Raw genomic sequence first — 20,550 nt, 5'->3', positions numbered from 1 at the left:
ACTATAGTCTTTGTCTTTATATTTCTCAGTGGTATGGCTTCTGGGAACCGAGTTGATGTCACATAATTGTCAACATGTACTCATTCCTGATCTTGTTTTTGGTAGGGGCCAACACAGTCTATTAGTATCCTACTAAATGGTTCTTGAAATGCAGGAATTGGCTGCAAAGGGGCCTTTGGAATGGTCTGATTTGGCTTTCCTACCATTTGACATGTGTGACAAGTTTTACAGAAATGTGCTACATCCTGCCTGAGATTAGGCCAATAAAGTGACTGAAAATTTTATGATAAGTTTCCTGACTCCTAAGTGACCAGCCCAGGGGGTTTCATGGGCCAGGCGCAATATTCAGCACGGTAGGGCTTCGGAACCACAATTTGATGTTTTATAGCCCAATCGTCATCAACCAAAACGTCTGGAGGTCTCCATTTACGCATGAGAATACCAGACTTTGTATAATAGGAAACAGAGCTATCTGAAGTTTTACCTTCATCATCTACCCTGTCAAACAAAGACAAAATATCTGGGTCTTTGTGTTGTTCTGCAATGAGATTTGATCTAGAAAATGTCTGACTTTGGTCAGCAGACGTTTTACTGGAAGTTTCAAATCCACGAGGGATAACGGAATGATCCGTGTCAAACACCTGACTGAGAAGGTGTCATTAAGTCAACATCTGTGACATTATTTTTGAGAGTATTTTGATTCTCGGAAGTTTTCTTTGACATGGCTCGAGTAATGGCACATGAAGGAAATAAATCGGGTATCTCTTGTTCAATTGGCTCTGGATCCTGATCTAAAGTAGGATTATCAGTCACAAGTGGATTAGTAATGACCTTGTCCCCAGCAAGGTCGTTTCCAAGAAGAAGGTGAATCCCTTCAAAAGGCAAAAAAGGCCTAATACCTAAAGCCACAGGTCCAGAAACAAAGTCCGAAGACAAATAGACATTATGGAGAGGAACAGGAATGTAGTCATTACAATCTACCCCCTTAATAAGAACTTTAGAACCTGAAAATGACTTTTCAGGGTATCTGGGTATCTGCCAACAAAAGAGACTGGGAAGCCCCGGTATCTCTTAAAATTTTGACAGGGGTAGCGGAAGAAAAATCACTAGAAAGTGATATAAAACCATCATGAATAAATGGTTCGAAATACCCATAATGCTATCTTGAGAAGAATTGACCTTGACCTCATTAATTGGGGATAAGAGGGGTTTAACCTCAGAAAATGTGTTGCACACATTATTAGACTCTAATTGAGTTGATGAAGAAATAAAGCCGGTTGGCTTAGATCCACTTTGACCACTTTGACCTTCACGTTTTCTTTTCAATTTGAAACACTCTGACATTAAATGGCCGTCTTTCTTACAATAATTACAAGAAAGTGTACCGAACTGTTTGTCAGAAGGAGTTTGAGACTTGGGATCTGATGATGTGGGAGTGTTACTTGAACTCTGTGAACTGTTGTCATTTGATTTCCTACTGTCCTTTGAGAAATTCTTGGATGAAAAGGAGGAGTTAAATTTACCTGCATTGTTTCTGTATGGAAAGGACTGGGATGGTTTGCTGAGAAATGAAGATTTGTGGGTCAATGAATAATCATCGGCCAAACGTGCAGCAACCTCTAATGTATCTGCCTTTTGTTCATTGATAAACGTCTTGATGTCACTCCGGATGCACCTTTTAAATTCCTCAATCAAAACAAGTTGTCGTAATTTGTCATAATTCTGACTGACCTTTTCAGAAGAACACCAACGATCAAACAGTTGTTCTTTTGTTCGAGCAAATTCAACATAAGTTTGATCCTTCACCTTCTCACAATCCCTAAATTTCTGACGGTAAGCTTCAGGCACCAACTCATAGCCCTTGAGAATTAATTCCTTCACAGAATCATAATCTGAAGCCTGCTCTACTGACAACTGAATGTAAATTTCTCTGGCTTTACCCACCAAAGCACTCTGCAAAAGCATAGACCAGGACTTCTTAGGCCAATTCAGACTCTGAGCAATTTTCTCAAAATGGAGAAAATATTTGTCAACATCCTTTCTTGGAAAGGGGGAACTAACCTGAAATGCTTAGTGATGTCAAACTTGTCTGAAGGGAAGAATTTTCCTGACTGTCCAAGCTCTAAACGTTTTATTTCTAGCTGTAATCGCTGTTCTTCTAATCGCAATTCTTTTTCTCTCTGTCTTTCTTCCATTTCTAATCTTTTCTGCCTTTCCCTTTCTTCCATTTGCAATGTTTCCTTTTCTAATGCCAATTTCTTAAGCTCCAAATCTGCCTACATTTCTAATTCTAGTTTCTTGAGTTTTATGGTGGAATGAGGCATATAATATTTTAAATTGTGTTTCTCAAATTGGCATAATTAACTAACTGATTTACAATATTGTACTGTGTTTTCCTCTTGCGCATAGATCTTTTGACATCTACATGTACTTTAAGGAAATTGGCCAGTGCTATGAGGTTGTCTTTCTGAGGGAATCAAATGTGTCCTGATCAAGGTCATCCATTTCCTCTGGTTTAAATTCCGCCATGATTAAATTTCGCTGAGTTCACAGTATACAGTAGTTTTGAAAAGGCTGTCAAAATGTTGTCAAACGGCTCAAAATATTCGTACCCCGGACAAGCCCCCAATTTGTTACGTGCAGAGAAAACGAACAAAAGGGTGAACTCAGCAGTTAACGTTTAAACAAAATTTATTACGAAAACAAAACTAATTGCTAAGTCAGGGATAGAGTACAGCTTTAAAAGTGTACAGACTACTTATCTCAGCTGGGACGGCAAAGCTCCAGTCTCAGAGTTGTAACAGTCAGTTGGATGAATGAACAGTCCTTGCAGGCTTGAAGCTGCACAAAGTCCACAGTATAAATCCAGCGTTGGCAGTGAAGGTCTTGAAAAGTCTTGAGAATGACTACTGCTGGAGTTTAGTAACACACAAGAGACACGATCCCAAAAGTCTGACTGGAAGCTGAGCACGTCCCTTTTATAAAGGCATATAAGAACAATCTAGAACTTTTATTGACATGCTAATTACTGTTCTAAAATTATCTCCCTTACACAACTAATCAACTTTCCAGAACATTCCAAACATGACTAATTGAATTCAAGGTTGTGAGGTCATCAAGGGCAGTGACCTTGAGAATGTTCTAGACTAATTGGACTCAGGTCATGATGAGTGTGGGGGAAATGACCTACATAACAATACATACATACATACATACATACATACATACATACATACATACATACATACATACATACATACATACATACATACATACATACATACATACAGACAGACAGACAGACAGACAGACAGACAGACAGACAGACGGACGTACATACGGACGGACGGACGGACGGATGGACACTTGTATATTCATAGTGCTGCACAAATATTATTTCAGTGAGGTGCTATAGTGTGCTCTGATAAAAGTGAAGGACATCGTCTTTCCATCTTTTTAATGAAAAATATAATGACAGAAGTTTATGCACATCGAATTTCCAATTCGTGACCTCAGATTCCTTAATAATGTTAACGACTGCATTAATACATGAACGGTAAATGAAAATCGTACATGACAGTTTTGGCAAGATATATCTTCCACTTTGAAAACACACTTTACCTTTGAAGGAGTTTCTGGCTTTATTGCGATTCTGTATCCAATGTTTCAGGTAACACTTTCTGATGATAGTTCAGTCACAACTTACCCAAGACATTAATAATTAGCACTTAAACCGTACGGCTAAAGGTAGCATGAGAATCGGGACAGATATTATGGCACTCGAACTTTTACAATTCTCTTTTGAATTTACTTTTAAATCTTGAGGAAAGAAATATTTCACCAACTTAGTTTTTCAAAAAATCAAAAATGTTATTTTTCCTCACTGAGGTAACATAGGGAAGGCGGTCATTCATAATTTCACACATTGCTCAAAAGTTAGGTTATTTGTTTCTCTAGAACCAAACTTTGCACGGTGATCACTGATTTTTATCCTTGATTTGGTGAGAGCATGGTTTGAAGTTTCATGGAGGAAAGTTCGAGCAAGGGTTTCAGTCTTTGACTTTCGAGGCGCGTACTGCCTTAATGGCTTGCTTGTTCTCCTGTGATTTCCAGTCGACTGCATTATCCTGCATATTCATTTCTTGTGTCTGAATCGTCATTCTGTAATCCTCAGAGGCGACTCGTTTTAGAGAGAAAGGAAATGGCATCGTTTCGTCACCTGTCTCGGAAATTCCCGCTGGCAATTTTTTATGTTTGCTGACAAGATACTACACACAATTCGGTCAAATGTGTTTTCTTCAAGGCTGTTAAAGATGTCAATGAGCGACAAACAACACATTCACCGCGTACTAGTTAACGAAGGTCCGGAGGCAAAACCTTCATTATCTCCTCTCAATTGTCAAAAGTATCTGCATGGTGTTGAGCATATGTGATTACTCTGAGACAGATTTTCTATCTTATGACTTACACGTCATTTCTTACACAACTGAAAAACACCCTTCATGGTGGAAATAATTTCTTGTTTTGGATAACTTCAGCGGTAAATAAATACAAATATACCCATAAGATAATGTTGGGTTGGTTATTATGGGTCCATTTTGCCGCATTTCATGCTTTTGTACGTTCTTTTTGTAATTCATATTTAAAGGCTTTACACATTCATGAACCTACAGCCCGAATCAAATCAACGGAAATAAATAAATTTCTTTCTAAGCGTGACCTTTTTTAACATACCGTACTTAAAGTTTGACTCATGTAGTTAGGAATACCAGGTTCGGAACATCTGTCATCACTATTTCGACGATCACTAGAGTCTACATACAATGAGGAAAAGATCTCTAGTCTACACACAACAAAATTATTTAAATAATGTGATGAAGAGAGAGCGGTGCACCAGGCAACGAAAATGTAATTTTTGGGATAGTTCTAAAACATAACGACAGAGTAACATGTTTTTCATTTATTGGCGATATCGAATTAAATGTAACAGTTGACGCGCAATCAATACCGCAAACACCAAGGTTCTACAGCAATACAGAATTAAAGTATCTAAACTACTCCGAAAGAAGTGCAACATAGTAATTGGAAAGAACACGATCACAATGTCTTGAAATCTTACGATAAAAGTGTTTATCCAATTGAACGACACGAACTGTATTACCTGCCGTGCTGCCTGATAAAGCGATAAAAAAGAACAACAGCGCTAGAATCCCAAAATTGCATGAAGAATGGCACTATCGACCTCATAAATACACTTCTCCGTTTGGGAAAGAAATAGATTCAACGTCTCTCCCGTGTACTGGAGAATGCTTGAATTTCATCATACAATGGTTTCGATATTAATTTTTCGTGCTTCGTCTTGTATTAATCGTGTAGTCTTCTGATCTCATCTTTCATGTAATTACACGTATAATTGAGCAATATTTCTGTTCTGCGTTATGAGAACATCTGCCTGCCATTTTATAATGCATACGAAATTGGCAGCCGTTAATATATTGGGCTAGTGAGTAATGTCACATACTAAGGCGTGTATTGAATAAACCTTTCTATAACCTATGCACTATGGTTATGTTTGATGCTGCCGCAATTATTGAACGTACCACTGAAAAATATTTCAGTCTGCTAATTGAATTTCATACTTGGGTCAGTTGCCGTGATTTATAAAATTCAATGCTTGATATGGATAGCTCTCGCACCTTGGTGTCTCTACCACATTTTGTCAGTTGTCGAAGATAAAATGAATTTACTCTCACACGATGTTAATTCCAAAGTCGGAGACCTCGAGTACTGGTGCTGCAAAAAACATTCGTAAACTAAAGTTCAGCAATAAATTTTATCAATAGTGAATGGCAGTACAATGCAACAACATCATTTTCATGGAAATTATTTTAATGTTAGTTGAAATCAATGTCTCATAACTATGGCACTCTGGGATAAAAACTGATTGGAGAAGATAATATATGAAGGATCTTAAATAAACCAGAAATTTTTCCATCTGAGTTGAAGTACGAGAGCATATGGAAAGTAAATGTTGAGACAATCAGTTGTATGTCACGCTGTGAAGATGATGTTTCTTAGATAAGCTTCATTCATTCATCACGCAGTCAGGCAGATTTAACATGGATGAGCTCAGTTGAAGGGTTAAATATTCATAGAACGTCTTCATGTCATTTGAACCACGACAGTTAATCATTATGTCTATATTCTCGCAATTACCGATGGACTCCACATCTCTGATATTCGTTCATCACATGACTGTCCTAGGAACGTAAGCAAAAATGTCCCTCGATGTATAACACTGATACGTCATCTCAACTTTCCCGTTTGACGATAACCGATTGAGACACTCCCGGAGAAGGCACTCTCTTGCCTTCGCTGTGGGAATCCAGTCGACTTGATCACATTACACCGGAGAAGGGCAAAAGGTCTGCAGCTTCTAATCTACTTGGGACAAAAACCAAACCACAGGGTAGCTATTACGCCATTATGGATGGTAATCATATATGAGAGAAAGGCTTTGCCGACAGGAATGAAATTAAAAAGCAAGGAAAAACATCGTTGGCTTACATCAAACAACTGCCATCTGCGGGCGTTATATTGCCATTCAACTTCAAGCTGCAGGCATGAATATTTTATTGATGTATCGAGAGCGTGTCCCATAACCAATTGAACTCCAATTTAACTTGTTCTTATAGGACAGTAAAAGTGACCCAGCCATTTCAACGGCTCATCTTCCGATTCGAAATGCAGACCCTGAAGTCTAATCCCCTTGAATGACCGCAATCGTGAGGATTGATACAATTGCAATGATTTAGTTGGGCGATTCATTCGCCTGCATTTAAATTTTCCTCTCTCCGCCTCTTTTTTCTCTTTCCCCCTGTTCAAGGACTACTCGAATAAAAATTATTAGAAGCTTGGCTTTACAGAGGGTAATTTGGCCCTGCAGTGAGCCACTTTTCCATCACACTAGTTCATATTATAAATATAATGATTGTCTTAGGCGGGCTTACCGTTATATGAAAGGTACCGCACAACTAATCTGCCCCATCAACATGTATATTGAGCAGAGAAGTACAAGCCTAGGCCTTTTAGTGAAATGATTTTGCATCATGTCATGAACAGATCAGCATAAGGGCATTCTCCACAGCACAGCACTGTCATCAAAAAGCGTAAACGTTTCAAATCAAGACTCGGCGATTTGGTGAATTATGTTAAAATATAGTAGGATTCCACTTTTTTGTGAGTGGCAACGCTCTTGAAGTCTCCTGCTTCGGGTATATAAACAATGAACACTTTGATGGCGGAATCTTATGCACATGTCTGATATAAGTATGACCAAAATCACCTCAACGATAGTGACTTATTTTCCCTCGCACGAACGCTCGCACTTTAAATTTTCGCCTAAAGAGAAAGCCGGAAATGCGATTTTTTTCCCTTTTGTCACTCCAATCATTGTCGATGACTCATTAGTCGGACATGCATCACTGATTCCGAAAAGGTACTCCTTTTATGTCACATGTTTTTATCAAGGTTCACAAGGTTGAATCACACAGGGAAAAAACAGTCGCTTAGCATTATATGTATAGTCACTATGTAGGTTTAAATTTATTCTAAATTTGCCACAACAGTTAAAATTGGTATCTTGGGGTTTCAACACCGTATCGATCACTACAGTAGGTAATGACTGATTGTCAACAGTACATATTTTGCCCTCTTTGAAACCCCTGAAGCCTTGCACAGACATGATTAGTAAGTTAATAACCACAACAAGAACAGCTATAATCTTTGAAGTTCCAGTTAACCTGGTCTTTGTTGGTCTCACAGAAAAAAATGGAATTGCACAAAGTTTGCTTATGAAGCGAAATCAGATATTGAGGATGAGAAACTTTTCCTCGGGCCGTCAAAGACTCGCCGAATATTGCCTTTTTCATTAGATGATAGGAAGACTATGCAGACTAAATGAATAGTGAGAGGAATGTCGGGCCTTTGTAGATTTTCCCTAAATGTACAAAGCACTTCATAGAGTTTTTAAAGCCCTACACTAATGTTCTTTCACACTTAAGTCGGCGAGAGACTCCAAGCGCCCTCTCGAACAGCCGACAAACATATATGTATGGTAGTGGTCAACATAAGCTAATTGACGCCGATCCTCAACACTTCTTATCCGTATGTTTTAGCGCTCATAAGGAACAATTAAATAAGTGTGTCAGCTCTTACTCCGCAGTTCCAAAAAGTGCCTCACCGCCAAACCACAGCAAACTCCTTTTGAGATGACAGCAATTTTTCCGTGGCTGCTTCTCGCTAGATTTCAAAAGCGTCGCCGAAAAATTAAAGTACCAGCTCACAAGAATTGAGGTATTCGCCCCAGATCACAAAAATGTAATGTATCTGGCGTTGCGTAAACGCGGTAATGGAAACACGCATTGCGAGACAACCAGAAAAGTAACGGATTTTGATATACAGTTTACTTACTGTAAACATTGTTCCAGCTTTTGAAATTTTGCATATTCACAATGACGTTATACATATACACTGATCCCTTCGATATGCACATCATGCAATTTTGGGGAATGACAACATGTTGGCAAAAGTGCAATTACTTCTCCTTGTGGTCCTACAATGCTTACAGGCAAGCCTTGCCACTTCGATGCCTGGTGTGCATGTTTTTTTACACATACTAAACGTTTTCATATCATTAACAGGAAGGAACTTAATGACTGGATCGTTTGTAATCTCGTCTTAAAAACATTAATTTGCACCCCAGACTGGTGATAGTAATCTGTCTCAAGGCTTACATGTCAGATATATTTCGGTGTCAGTTTTCTGTTGTGTATCCTGTACAAACAATCCAGTCATTAGGTTCCTTCCTGTTAATGATATGAAAACGTTTAGTGCGTGTAAAAAACATGCATACCAGGCATCGAAGTGGCAAGGCTTGCCTGTAAGCGCTGTAAAATATAATTGATGATTATCGCAAAAAGTAATTCACTGCCTGTGAGATTAAGATAAGTCCCTCTGATGGGTATTCCCCTCATTCTTTACAATAAAAATCATACGACGGATTAACAGTACGTCAATCATTTGACTTATTTCAGGATAGTGTTTGACTTTAAATGGTTTTGTTATAAGCTCTCCCCATCGTTTTAAAGGTTATAAAGGTCAACACTATAGGAATCTTACAATTTGTAGGAATCTTACAATTTGCAGGCTGTCGATACGATTTTATTACTCGTTCTCCAGAACAAGCACACTGCTGATACGATTTTATTACATATTATCCTGACTGACCAATCTCCTGTGTTTTTTATTAAGTATTCCCATGCTTATGATTGCTTTTAATACCATGGGGTTTCACAAACTTCCGATACTAGATTTTCTGGGCTATAATCAGGTAATTTATGTAACGAGTGTGTTGCAACAGGTATGTGTATCCTTTCCGAACCCATTAGAAGACTGGCACTTGAATTATACGTCTGATTTTCCCAATATTCACTTCGAAACACAAGACATCCGACTTAATGATACTGGTTATGTACTCTCTTTTTGACAATACTTAAAAACTATCTACTGTTGATTGACCAATCAGAGTGCTCAATTCAGGGTGTTTTATTTACTCGTAAAGCCTTGGTCACCAAATTCCAGAAACGAATGACAGCACCGTAGTAAAGTACTGTCCAATCAAAAGTGAACATGTCATATTCTGTAGACATCTGGTACGTTTTAATATTCAAATTTGGTAACACAGCGGAAACCAGCTGCAACACAAAATCTGCTGTGCCCTAGGGCTTTTATATAATGTGCCCTAGGGCATTTATAGGATGTTCCATTACATTGGAAGGCTATTTCACAAATAAAAGTTTTAATTCATATCCTAAACATGTTACATTGACAAAGGAGACGGTTGACGTAAACACATTGAAAACGAAAATATATCAGTTAGGGGCGATAGTTTTTAAGTCGGATAAAACCCTCGTACTCGGGCTCTTCTTGTATATAAAGTCCAACCCTACGATAAAATGTCTCGGCCTGCGGCCTCGACATTTTATCGTTGGGTTGGACTTTATATACCAGAAGAGCCCTCGTACTCGGGCTTTATCCTATACATAAACACTCGTTAGTATGATTGTCTGTCACCATCCGGAAATTTTAATTTATTTTTTATTTCAAGTACGTGCTCATAAAACCAAGGAAAACAAAAACCGGACGCAAAGCAAATATTAAAAAGTAATGTTGTAAGGTGTTTGTGGTTCTCGCAGTGAACACTCGATTCCGCGGGGCCCGAATCTATCTATCATTTCCCATCCTTTACACGAGTAAAGATTTAACAATGTGATGACCGAAAGCATGATACAGTGCAGTCCAGTCACAGCGCAACTCCCCAGTGAGACAGCAGAATCGAATCACCGATAAATCCTTTAAAGCTGTCATACTTACTCATTTTGAAGTCTGTCCATGCCAATCATGACATTGTGTCGTAGATATAAGCTGTAACAGTGATGGGCTCATATATGTATTAATCTAAAATACCATCGCTTCGTTCCACTTACTTTCTATAAAGCCTGACGATAGCGACACAATCAGCACATGGTTGCGAAATAAGCATGGTACTCATATACTCAAGCAATAGATTGCCTTTTATTGGAAACTTTCACTGATCACTTACTGTAATGTTAACGTTTTTGTATCATTTTAGAAGCTCCCTGCATACGCTTTTGTCACCCACTTAGTAAATTTCCCCGTTTTCCTCATTTTCCTGTCGAAATTTTCTTGGTAAACAATCAGCTAATCGGTTTTGCCTTACGTAAAATACCTTTCACACCGCACATATGTATGCATTCACAGTACTCGCTGCTGAATGACTCCTTCGTCTTACATTTGCTAAACACCGGGTTCCCGAAGTTTCAAATTCATCGCCAGAAGTCCGTCAGGATTTGTGTTTTCCCTGCTGACACTGAAACGCCATATTTAACTTAGTCTAGTTCAGACGGATGTCACAATCAAAAATCAAGTCACGGTGCACATCGAATTAGTCTTTCGTCTCCAAATGCACGCATTCCAGCACATTCCATCGACTTCCTCGCCAGCCTGCGAAAAATGATTAACACGCAAGATTATAAGAATAGATGTATGTTGAATGAAAAGATCTGAAATTTTCTGCAAAGTAATAGTTTTGTATCTACAATGCTCTATCAACATTCCCGGATAAGCTAAAGCCTTACAGCCGCCTCATGGGTATAGCACTCTTTGGAAAATTAGGATAGTTTATGAAAATATTCTAACCGGGGTCATCGGGAGAGCTTGTCATTTCTCACTCAGCTTTAACACAGAGCAGCTGCAGAAACAAGAACGTTTCCAGTACAGTAACATGGTGTAAAACTTGTCTCACTCAATGTGAATATTAGGTGTTGATAGAGAAGTACCTACCTTGCAGAGAAAATGAGTTAACCTGACTCGAGCGGAGATGACGTAACAATGGAACTGATACTGACCAAACTACTATAGGATATTATCATGATAGAATGACATTCAGTTTTTTTACTGTGGGAAAAGGAGACACAGACGGAGCGATAACCAGATAGACAAAGACGGACGTGCATGCAAGACAGCGTAAGAGACGAGCGGATATACGGTAACTCTGAGTGTGCCAGTATGTAACAAATAAGCCAAGAGTGATATTTTAAAATGTAGTTTTTAGTCCCCATGCGGAATTTGAAGATGCCTTTGCTTTATGGCAGTGGTCGGTGATTGGTCCGTTTCGTTGCGCTTTAATGATTGGAGCAACCGTATACATATGAGAGTAATTATCGCCTCCCCTGTTATTGTTGAACTGCATTATACTTTCAAGTATCGTCAGTGTCCAAAGTACCTGTTTTAGAGTAAAACATGAGCAGCTAGCTGTTCTAAATGGAAGAAACTTGCCCTTTAGGTTCAATCTGCAGTTTTCAGGACATCGAATCATATGTGATTTTTATTTCCTCGATCATTCTAATTATTGCTGTGTACCACTTTTGAAATGATGGATACTCAAGAAGTACTTAACATATATACATAGATACAAAAATGTACAGATGCAAAGATACATGAATACATAGATACATACATCATGTGCGTAGATAGATCGAAAGACAGACAAACAGACAGACAGACAGATACATAGATAGATAGACAGACAGACAGACAGACAGACAGACAGACAGATAGATAGATAGATAGATAGATAGATAGATAGATAGATAGATAGATAGATAGATAGATAGATAGATAGATACATACATACATACATACATACATACATACATACATACATACATACATACATACATACATACATACATACATACATACATACATACATACATACATACGTACGTACGTACGTACGTACGTACGTACGTACGTACGTACGTACGTACATACATACATACATACATACATACATACATACATACATATACATACATACATACATACATACATACATACATACATACATACATACATACATACATACATACATACATACGCACATACATACGCACATACATACGCACATACATACGCACACGCACGCATACTGAGGAAATGTAACGGACAACAAGCGCTAAATTAGCAACATGGCGATTGTCATCATTTGCTTCAATGTTAAGGATATTTCCATGGTCCTCGTGTATCCCATCTAACAATACATATTACTAAACATTAGTTTTTACCACCATCTATGCCTTTGCTCTATTGAGGCGAATGACACGTACAGTACATACCATAGCAAAACACGATACTGACTAACGACAATGTTTGGGAAAACAGGTTTGTCGATGTCACGGTGTTCATTTTTGTTGGATTTTTCCCGAGAGATACATACTTTCTATAATATGAAATGGATTATAAAGTAATTGCGTCACTTGCCGAGCAGATGACGATAGCAAGAGAGCTTTAAAATCGATGTGCTGGTTTAATGTAAACCCAATACATCGTTTTAATTATGCAAATTCTATGCTTTCTATACGGCTGGTTTGTATAACGTTGCCATCTCATAACCCTGAGTCGCTTATAATTATAACATTTTACATCCTCGTAATTTCCAATTAAAAATCATAAATTGAAAATCGAAACAGCTGTCTCTTTTCCATGCGTTTGGCGCTTTTTATGTTTGCCCTAAAACCATGCATGATTTATTAAGGCTGGGTTTCACGGTGTTCAATCAGTTTCACTGAAGCAACAAGAATGCTGATTGTGTACAAACTAATTTTGCCGCTGTTTGGAGGCTGGAGAAATCACTTGGGCGAGATTAAATTCTCTCAGAATTACGACAAATTTGATTTATGTGATGAGGGGAAAGGGATCGAACAAGATCTTTATGCACACACCGTTGACGCAGAAACATAATAAAAGACAACACTGAGCCACTGCATTATCTATGCAGCTAATTTTGATCTTACATTATGACTAACCCCCGAAGATGTACGCCCGTATCCCGTTGTAAACTTTTTAAGAAAGAACAAACTTACCTTTAAAACAAAGTTGCGCAAGAATCGCTTGTAGTTTCTTTAAAAAGATCTACAATAAAAGAAGCGAGTTGTCAGACCATGTCGTGTAATATGCTAGCGCCATGTGATATGGCTGATGTCTGAATAGTCTGATACTACGAGAATTGCCTGGCATTGATGTAGCTTCATACACCACTTGGGCCGAAGCCTTACGTTTTGATTCCATTTATACGATTATTTTCTCAGAAAAGTAATTATAGCGTCACGCAATGTTTCTTCTGATTGGCAAGAAAATGGATCAAATGAATTTGCAGACCGACTTTAATTTTAACAGTTCTGGCGAGAGTGGATGATGAGGAGAAGTATCCACGTACTTCCGTCTCCCTATCACCCTTAAAGTCTCGCGAGATGTGTTATGGGTCCCGCGTTAGCAGAAACTGCAATCTCCCGCTCAGGGTAGGTATTGTACAATCGCATAGTATTACGCTACTACCATAATCATTCTTTGTAATCGTGCCTCTGATTGGCTACTATAAAGTGTACAGTGTACCTTGGGAGTAAACTCTTGCTTTTTCAGTACCGCCTCTCGATAAATAGGGCGCTGTTTTACCGGCCAGGTTCCTTTATACATCACGCATTTTACGTTTCCTATACGGAGATCTCACACTGTGCCAGAGTACGTCACTCTTCATCCAATCCGTCTAATAGCTTCCAGACCGAAAGTTTCATTGTGTGGAAAAGCGCTAAGCTCGGCTTTTGCCCGCCGAAATCCAGTCCCTTTTAAGCGATGTGTCAGTGCAACTGCACTCAAGGTCTCGTCATACAGTCGACTCGCCTGATTTTTGAATGTCTTCATCGTACAAGATGGGTTATCATCACTGTATCAATTCTTCTGATATCCCCCTACGCTCTTAGCGACGAATTTCATACACTTCTGTCGCTGTCAGACTGGAACACCCCGTACAGCAAAGGACGAACAGGAGCAGCGTATTACATAGCCTTAGAGAAGGTAAACCGCGACACGACTCTTCTACCCGGTCACCTACTCACGCACACGTTGTACAATTGCTCAGGATACGAAATCAGAACCATCGAAAAAATCCTGACCCTTCGGGAAAAGGAGCGATACACTGCCTTCTTCGGACCGGTGTACTCGGTTGAAGCCGAACCCATCGGCAAACTATCAATGGTGTGGAACACGGCTTACATGTGCAGCAGCTGCCCCGATGACATGTTCCTGGTTAAGAAGTATCGCTACGAGACCATGATCCGAACGTTCGGCACCTTCGGCCAGCTCGGCGGATTCATAGTCGCCATCGCCGAAAAGTTCGGTTGGAACAAGGTTGTGATTCTTGTGGAGCAAAACATCAGCGCGGCCGCCAACTTCTTCGAACAGCCAGCCGTGTCGTTCCGCGATGCCGCACTCAAGAAAAACCTGACCATCAACGAATTTCGACATTTCAATAGCAGCACCATCACTATTCAAACCCTGAGAGAAGTTGCTCAGATAGGTCGCAGTAAGTATCAACGTGGATATCAGAACCACGTTTTCCTTTTGACATAAACATGCCTCTCAAAGTTTGATTTTTCAACATGCCTGTCACACAATCATAGTGCGTAGAATTACAAACTTTTAAAAGCGTCAGCTATTCACACATCCCTCAGCTCTTCTTATCACTTGTTATCAAATAACCATGGTAACAATAATTTAATAACAAAAGATCTTCGGGTAAAACGCAGCATTGGAATTCTCGCTATACATATGTAGCTAGGGAGTGCCACTATAGGCACGGGACGTTAATTGCGTGCATAAACTCGATAATGATGGAATTCTTTCTCGAAATAGTTTTTGAATTCCTTTCTACATACACTCAAATTTAGAAGCGTACTCATGCATACATACTTCCAACCTCGCATATTGTATAGAATGCCTGACCTTATAAAAAGCAAGTATCCGTCCATACACTCATCTTACGCTTACATAATATTGCTATTATACCCCTATAATTCAATGTTCCAACTTGGCCGCAAGGCTATATGTACTTCAGATCATAGTACCAGATCCGATGGCCGGTAAAAGTCAACTGTATAAGAAGTAATATAGACGTTAGTGACATTCGCATAAGACAGTTCCACTGGTTTGCATTGATTGAAAACAAACAGTCTTCCATCATCAGTTTTCCTTTTGGGTCGTTTTGTTCTATTTTGCTGTAGAAATTTCACTTTTTGATCCATTTAAACACTAACATGGCTAAAAAGCAGATATCTTACTGCAGTGAGCAAAGCTATGCCGGAAAAGACAAACACGATTTTATCTTTTGAGTAGTTATTCGATTTACGCTAATTACCCGTCTCGCGCCACAGTATCCAAAGCTCTCTCTCTTTCTTACTCGTTCAAGATAATTACTCGAAAAACCGTGAATTCGATTGTTAACGTTTCTCTCGGCAATCGTCTACTTCACGTTGAACGCCCTGTAAACGCAGGTGTTCCAGTACTTGTGTGTGTTTTTTGAGTAGGAGAAGGAGCACTCCAGACAGGATATGGCATTCGGCGATCGCCTAGGAAGAGAATTTGAGCAGCGGAAGTGCCGTCTTGTTCACCAAAAGAAAAAGGTCAAAAGAAGGATTTTTTGCAGATTCTGTTTTTACTGAGCACGGTAGCTGAATGTGTACAGGTTCTTAGCATCTTGTTAAACTAATTGAAGACGCTATTTGTCTCCTGACGATATTTTTTTTTCAAAAAGTTAAAAGATAACGGAAAAATTCCATTCTGCCCCTTTTCTGTAAGGCTGCACAATACCGGGTCCATACACTGAAACAATTCAGCATTGTATGAGCGAGTGTAACATGTATTTATTCAATGGTAAATGCAACTTTAGACAAAAACTGTTTTCTACACTGAGGCGGACGTGACTGACTAGCTATGCTGTGAGACCGCCGTAGCGGCACGAATGATATGAATCGCTAATTCGCGGCTTTACCCCTTTTGTTCGAAAGCAAATTGCAGACTCTTTTCTGACAAGTTCAAAGTGAGTCGTATTTCACACGACCAGCTGTTTCATGTATCTAATTACGTGACAATGCAGTTAGATTTGGGTTCACCGATGATCACTCGGTAATTATCATATGACTTTGTTTTGTTTGTTTGTTTATGTTTTTTTATTGATCGCGTTTTTGAAGTTTACGTGGTGCAGTTGCCCACTTTGCTTGATGATACAGCAATACGAATGATATGATTTTGTGTGCCATGTGCCATGGCGAAAAAGCAAGAACAGCAACCTTCGTTGTCTGTAATTTGATAATTTCTTACACTGGAAATGATTCTAAGCTGCAACGGAAATTATATATATATATATATATATATATATATATATATATATATATATATATATATATATATATATATATATAAATAATATATATTTTTTACTTTTGCACTCTGCAGGTGTCGAACAATATTGTCATGAGTCTGTTTCCCATTTTGTAAACCAACATTACCTCTATGTGTGACACGTGTACTATAACATGATAGACATCTGATGACACTAGATAATGTTCTCACTTCAATTACACAGCACTGTAGCATGACAAACGTATACTGTCCATTCTGATTCATCGAGTCGGCTGAATTTATATCCATTAACCTGTATCGTTGCGATTTTGCAATTGCATATCTTAGTCATGTCTGCCAGTAAGACATGTATTAAAATTCGTCTTACCACAATGTAAAGTGGAGATTACTATTCGTCTGGGAAAGAATGGTTGAGTAGTTCATAAGTTCTCTAGGCGCAATAGTGGTGCAAAGTTAAAGCAAAAGTTGCTACGAAATGGCGTTTGCACACTGATTAACCGTCTGCACCTTTGATCTAGCAAGTTAGAAAATCGTACATACTTTACTACAGAAAGTGCAACGACTGAACGCATCATGAGCTCCATGCGAAAGATCACAGTTTGAATTACCCATTTTGGCCAATGTAACTGAAATAGCTACATGTACCAGATAACCTACTTCGATTCTATCTGGTAGAAAAACGCCCACTCCGTCTCCAAAGAGAAACTTGGGCAATTTTAGAGATATTCCGAATTAATGTAATGCCTACTGAGGTTAGACTGAATAGTGCACCTTATTTCCACTGCTAATTCGTGAACCAATAGTTCATCCAGTTGGGCGCTCTCTTGTGTTCTGTTTATGGCATCTTTATCCATTTAATCGGTGAACGAGTTCCTGGGACTGTTGATCAGTTCGAGAATGATGTTGATGGATACAGCCTAGGGCCTTCCTGCACCGTTCGGTATTACCTTTTCAAAGAACATAACATCATAATTCACGCTCATAATTCCGCACTTTGCCGTCGTTTCATACCTCGAGGGTGCATTAATCTGAGTGTGTCCGACGTGACAAGGATTGGGCTATTTCCGATCGCATTAGCGGATGATCATAACCTGGCAAAACATTCGTTTTAGGAGAGGTTGTAATCAAAGTCAAACGCGGCCAGAATACGATGCAATACACCGGAGACGGGACTTCTGAAAATTCACAGTGAATGAATCTATGCGATGCGTATTTAAATTTTCACATGTGAGTCACAACCTTTGTTTCCAATCGTCGTATTATCCGATAAATAAAGAAATCTCATTAAAATTCGTTTCTGCTGAACGTGCCTGGATATATGTAAACGCCAAGCGTAATCTGAGAAAACACGAACATATCGTCGAATCCATCATAACCCTAGCAACCTCTTCAAGGTCGTGCGTATCTTCACTTATGGAATGGTATGATATGATATTCATAATGGCTTCAAAAGCAATCGATGAAGTAGATAGGAATCTCACTGGGGATCACTCTTGACTATAAAACATTCCCTAATTGCTAGCTAAATCTTCCGTGATGAAAATGCCTTACAAGAGCATTGGCGATCCTTATCGGATAATCGAGCCCTTAAAAGGGACAGGACAAATAATCAAAGTGGCATTTGCTTTCTTCTGAAGGCAAAGTGGGGAAACTCTGTTCACGGACTATACTGACATTGTTTGTCAGCATTAGATTTTGAGAAAAAAAGGCGGGAAATATCATCGAACGTAACAATTCAAGTTGGCCAAATTATGCTGATAATACGACCTGTATAATTATAAAGTGCTTAAGGGAGCCGCGCCACTTATGCAGCGAGCAATCTATTTATGGCATAGTATTGTGTAGTTACACATCAAAACTCATTAAGCAAGATAATGATACAGTTTTACGAGATTCATCTTTATTCCCTCTTTTTGTTAATGTTATGGGTTATCATAAATGTGAAAAAAGCAAGCAATGGGTAATTTGTCAATTCGCGACATGATTAACAATGTCCATATAAAGCGGTATTTTTGTATTGTCATGTGTAGTGTTAACGTTTCAGACCTTCTTTTGCTTTCATAGTAATCGCTTTCAGTTAAAACCTCAAAATTTGTGATGCGAGAAAACACGCAGCATCCGCAAAATCGTGACTGTCTGGTGCTATATTCCGCGACAATTGTAATTGACTGAACGAGGCGTACTTAATGTACGACCTCGAACAGAATGCAGACGACATCAGAGAAGTCCAATGCAATCGGCCAAGGCCGTATATAGATATGCATGGCTTTGCAATCGTGCCCAGGGCATCACTTCACTTGCATACCTTTATCGAATATGTCAAAAAGAAACTTCCCGGCTTGCCCGGTGTTTTGGAGATGTTATAATACGATTGTTTTGACCGCAGCGCGGTCTATCAAATTTCAAAATGGGTGCCTCTGTTGAGTAACTTGAAGCTTTACGGAGTCACTCCAAACACTACGAGTGCACAAAGTTTTGCTGATGACTTAGACTCGTACATGAACACACAGAGAAAGCCGTCCTGTTCGGCAAGTCATTTGAACACCATTTCTCGAAGCGAACGACACATCTGCGGTCCTCGAGGCCTCGCACAGAACGTGATTATTATTTGTTCTTGCGCCGACAGCTACGATAAATTCCCCATCCTCAACAAACATACTAAACGACTCAATTTGAAAGGAACCATATATTCATGTTGCCGATACAGTGGGTTGCTTGTGACAATCGTGTAGTCTGTAAACTGTAGCGTAATTTGCATTTTGCAGTGAAAATGCCCCCCTCCCCGATAGCGACAGTTTTATAGACATCATTTAAGACCGATAGCAAACTATTTGATATCGAATACTGTCACGATTCTGACGGCGATCTGTCAAAAGCACCTTGTTTTCACAAGAAAAAATATAATACTGTATAAATGTATGAATTTGTATGGCATAGTCAGCCCAAAGTGTCAGTATGGACTCAAATAATCTCATCATACCTGCAGCATGGAATAAGCTTTCACGGAATAACAATAATTATGGATTAGCTGCACCATTTAACAGTCACACAGAATTTAAAACGCACCGCGCGATCGATTCTGCTTGAAGGCTGCATGCAATGATAAAAAGGGTTCAATACATTGCCTGGTTTGTTTTCATAAAATAGACATTTAGCTGGGCATTGTCAATACATCCCTATTTTCGGATTTTTTTATGATACCTTTAGTTCAATGAAAGCCTTTTCTGAATCGGGTCAGAGGTTCCCTAGCTCTATATTGAGGCAATTTATTTCTCCCTAGTCAAACATTTCAGATATACATTATTCCAATACCTTTGAGTTAAAACCAACGCGAGCAGTGACGCGTAAAAGAACTCGGTTCACCTCTCAGTGTTTGCATATATTGCTAGGTCCGTGGAACGAGGAAAAGTACATCAGTGAACGCAATGGTATTCGATGTGTCCCTCCGTCTATCCCCGTTTATCTCCGTCCTTTTGTCTGCTTATCTGTGTCTCATGCCAGAAAATCCCGAGAGAGTTTGACCGGTTGACCTCGCTGTTAATTTTATGCAGGAAATTACAATAACAATGCTTGGTCGAATGACGCAGTGCCTTGAGGGTGGGATCGCCAGTGGTATAGGGGGAGGAGTACCTTCCCGATGGTGATAAGTGGTGCGGATTACCGTCGCCTAGGTGACTGGCGTTGCAAATACCTGGACTGAACCCACGCGTG

General features: G+C 39.2%; 1 protein-coding gene across 2 annotated transcripts in view; it reads left to right on the top strand.

Annotated features, from left to right (window-relative positions):
* LOC139117204 (atrial natriuretic peptide receptor 1-like) overlaps positions 1 to 20,550 on the top strand; it is a 110,854-nt gene that overhangs the window by 44,903 nt on the left and 45,401 nt on the right. Inside the window, exon 1 of one of the 2 annotated variants that reach the window (XM_070680104.1) lies at positions 14,127 to 15,004. The exons of the other annotated variant lie outside the window; for it this stretch is intronic. Within the exon in view, the coding sequence (XP_070536205.1) occupies positions 14,275 to 15,004 (730 nt within the window). The 5' untranslated portion in view covers positions 14,127 to 14,274. Of the gene's footprint in view, positions 1 to 14,126; positions 15,005 to 20,550 lie in introns of those variants that run through there. 2 annotated transcript variants of the gene reach the window in all.

This window comes from Ptychodera flava, chromosome 18, assembly GCF_041260155.1.
Source record: "Ptychodera flava strain L36383 chromosome 18, AS_Pfla_20210202, whole genome shotgun sequence".
NCBI lineage: Eukaryota > Metazoa > Hemichordata > Enteropneusta > Ptychoderidae > Ptychodera > Ptychodera flava.
This window is presented reverse-complemented; position numbering and strand designations above follow the sequence as displayed.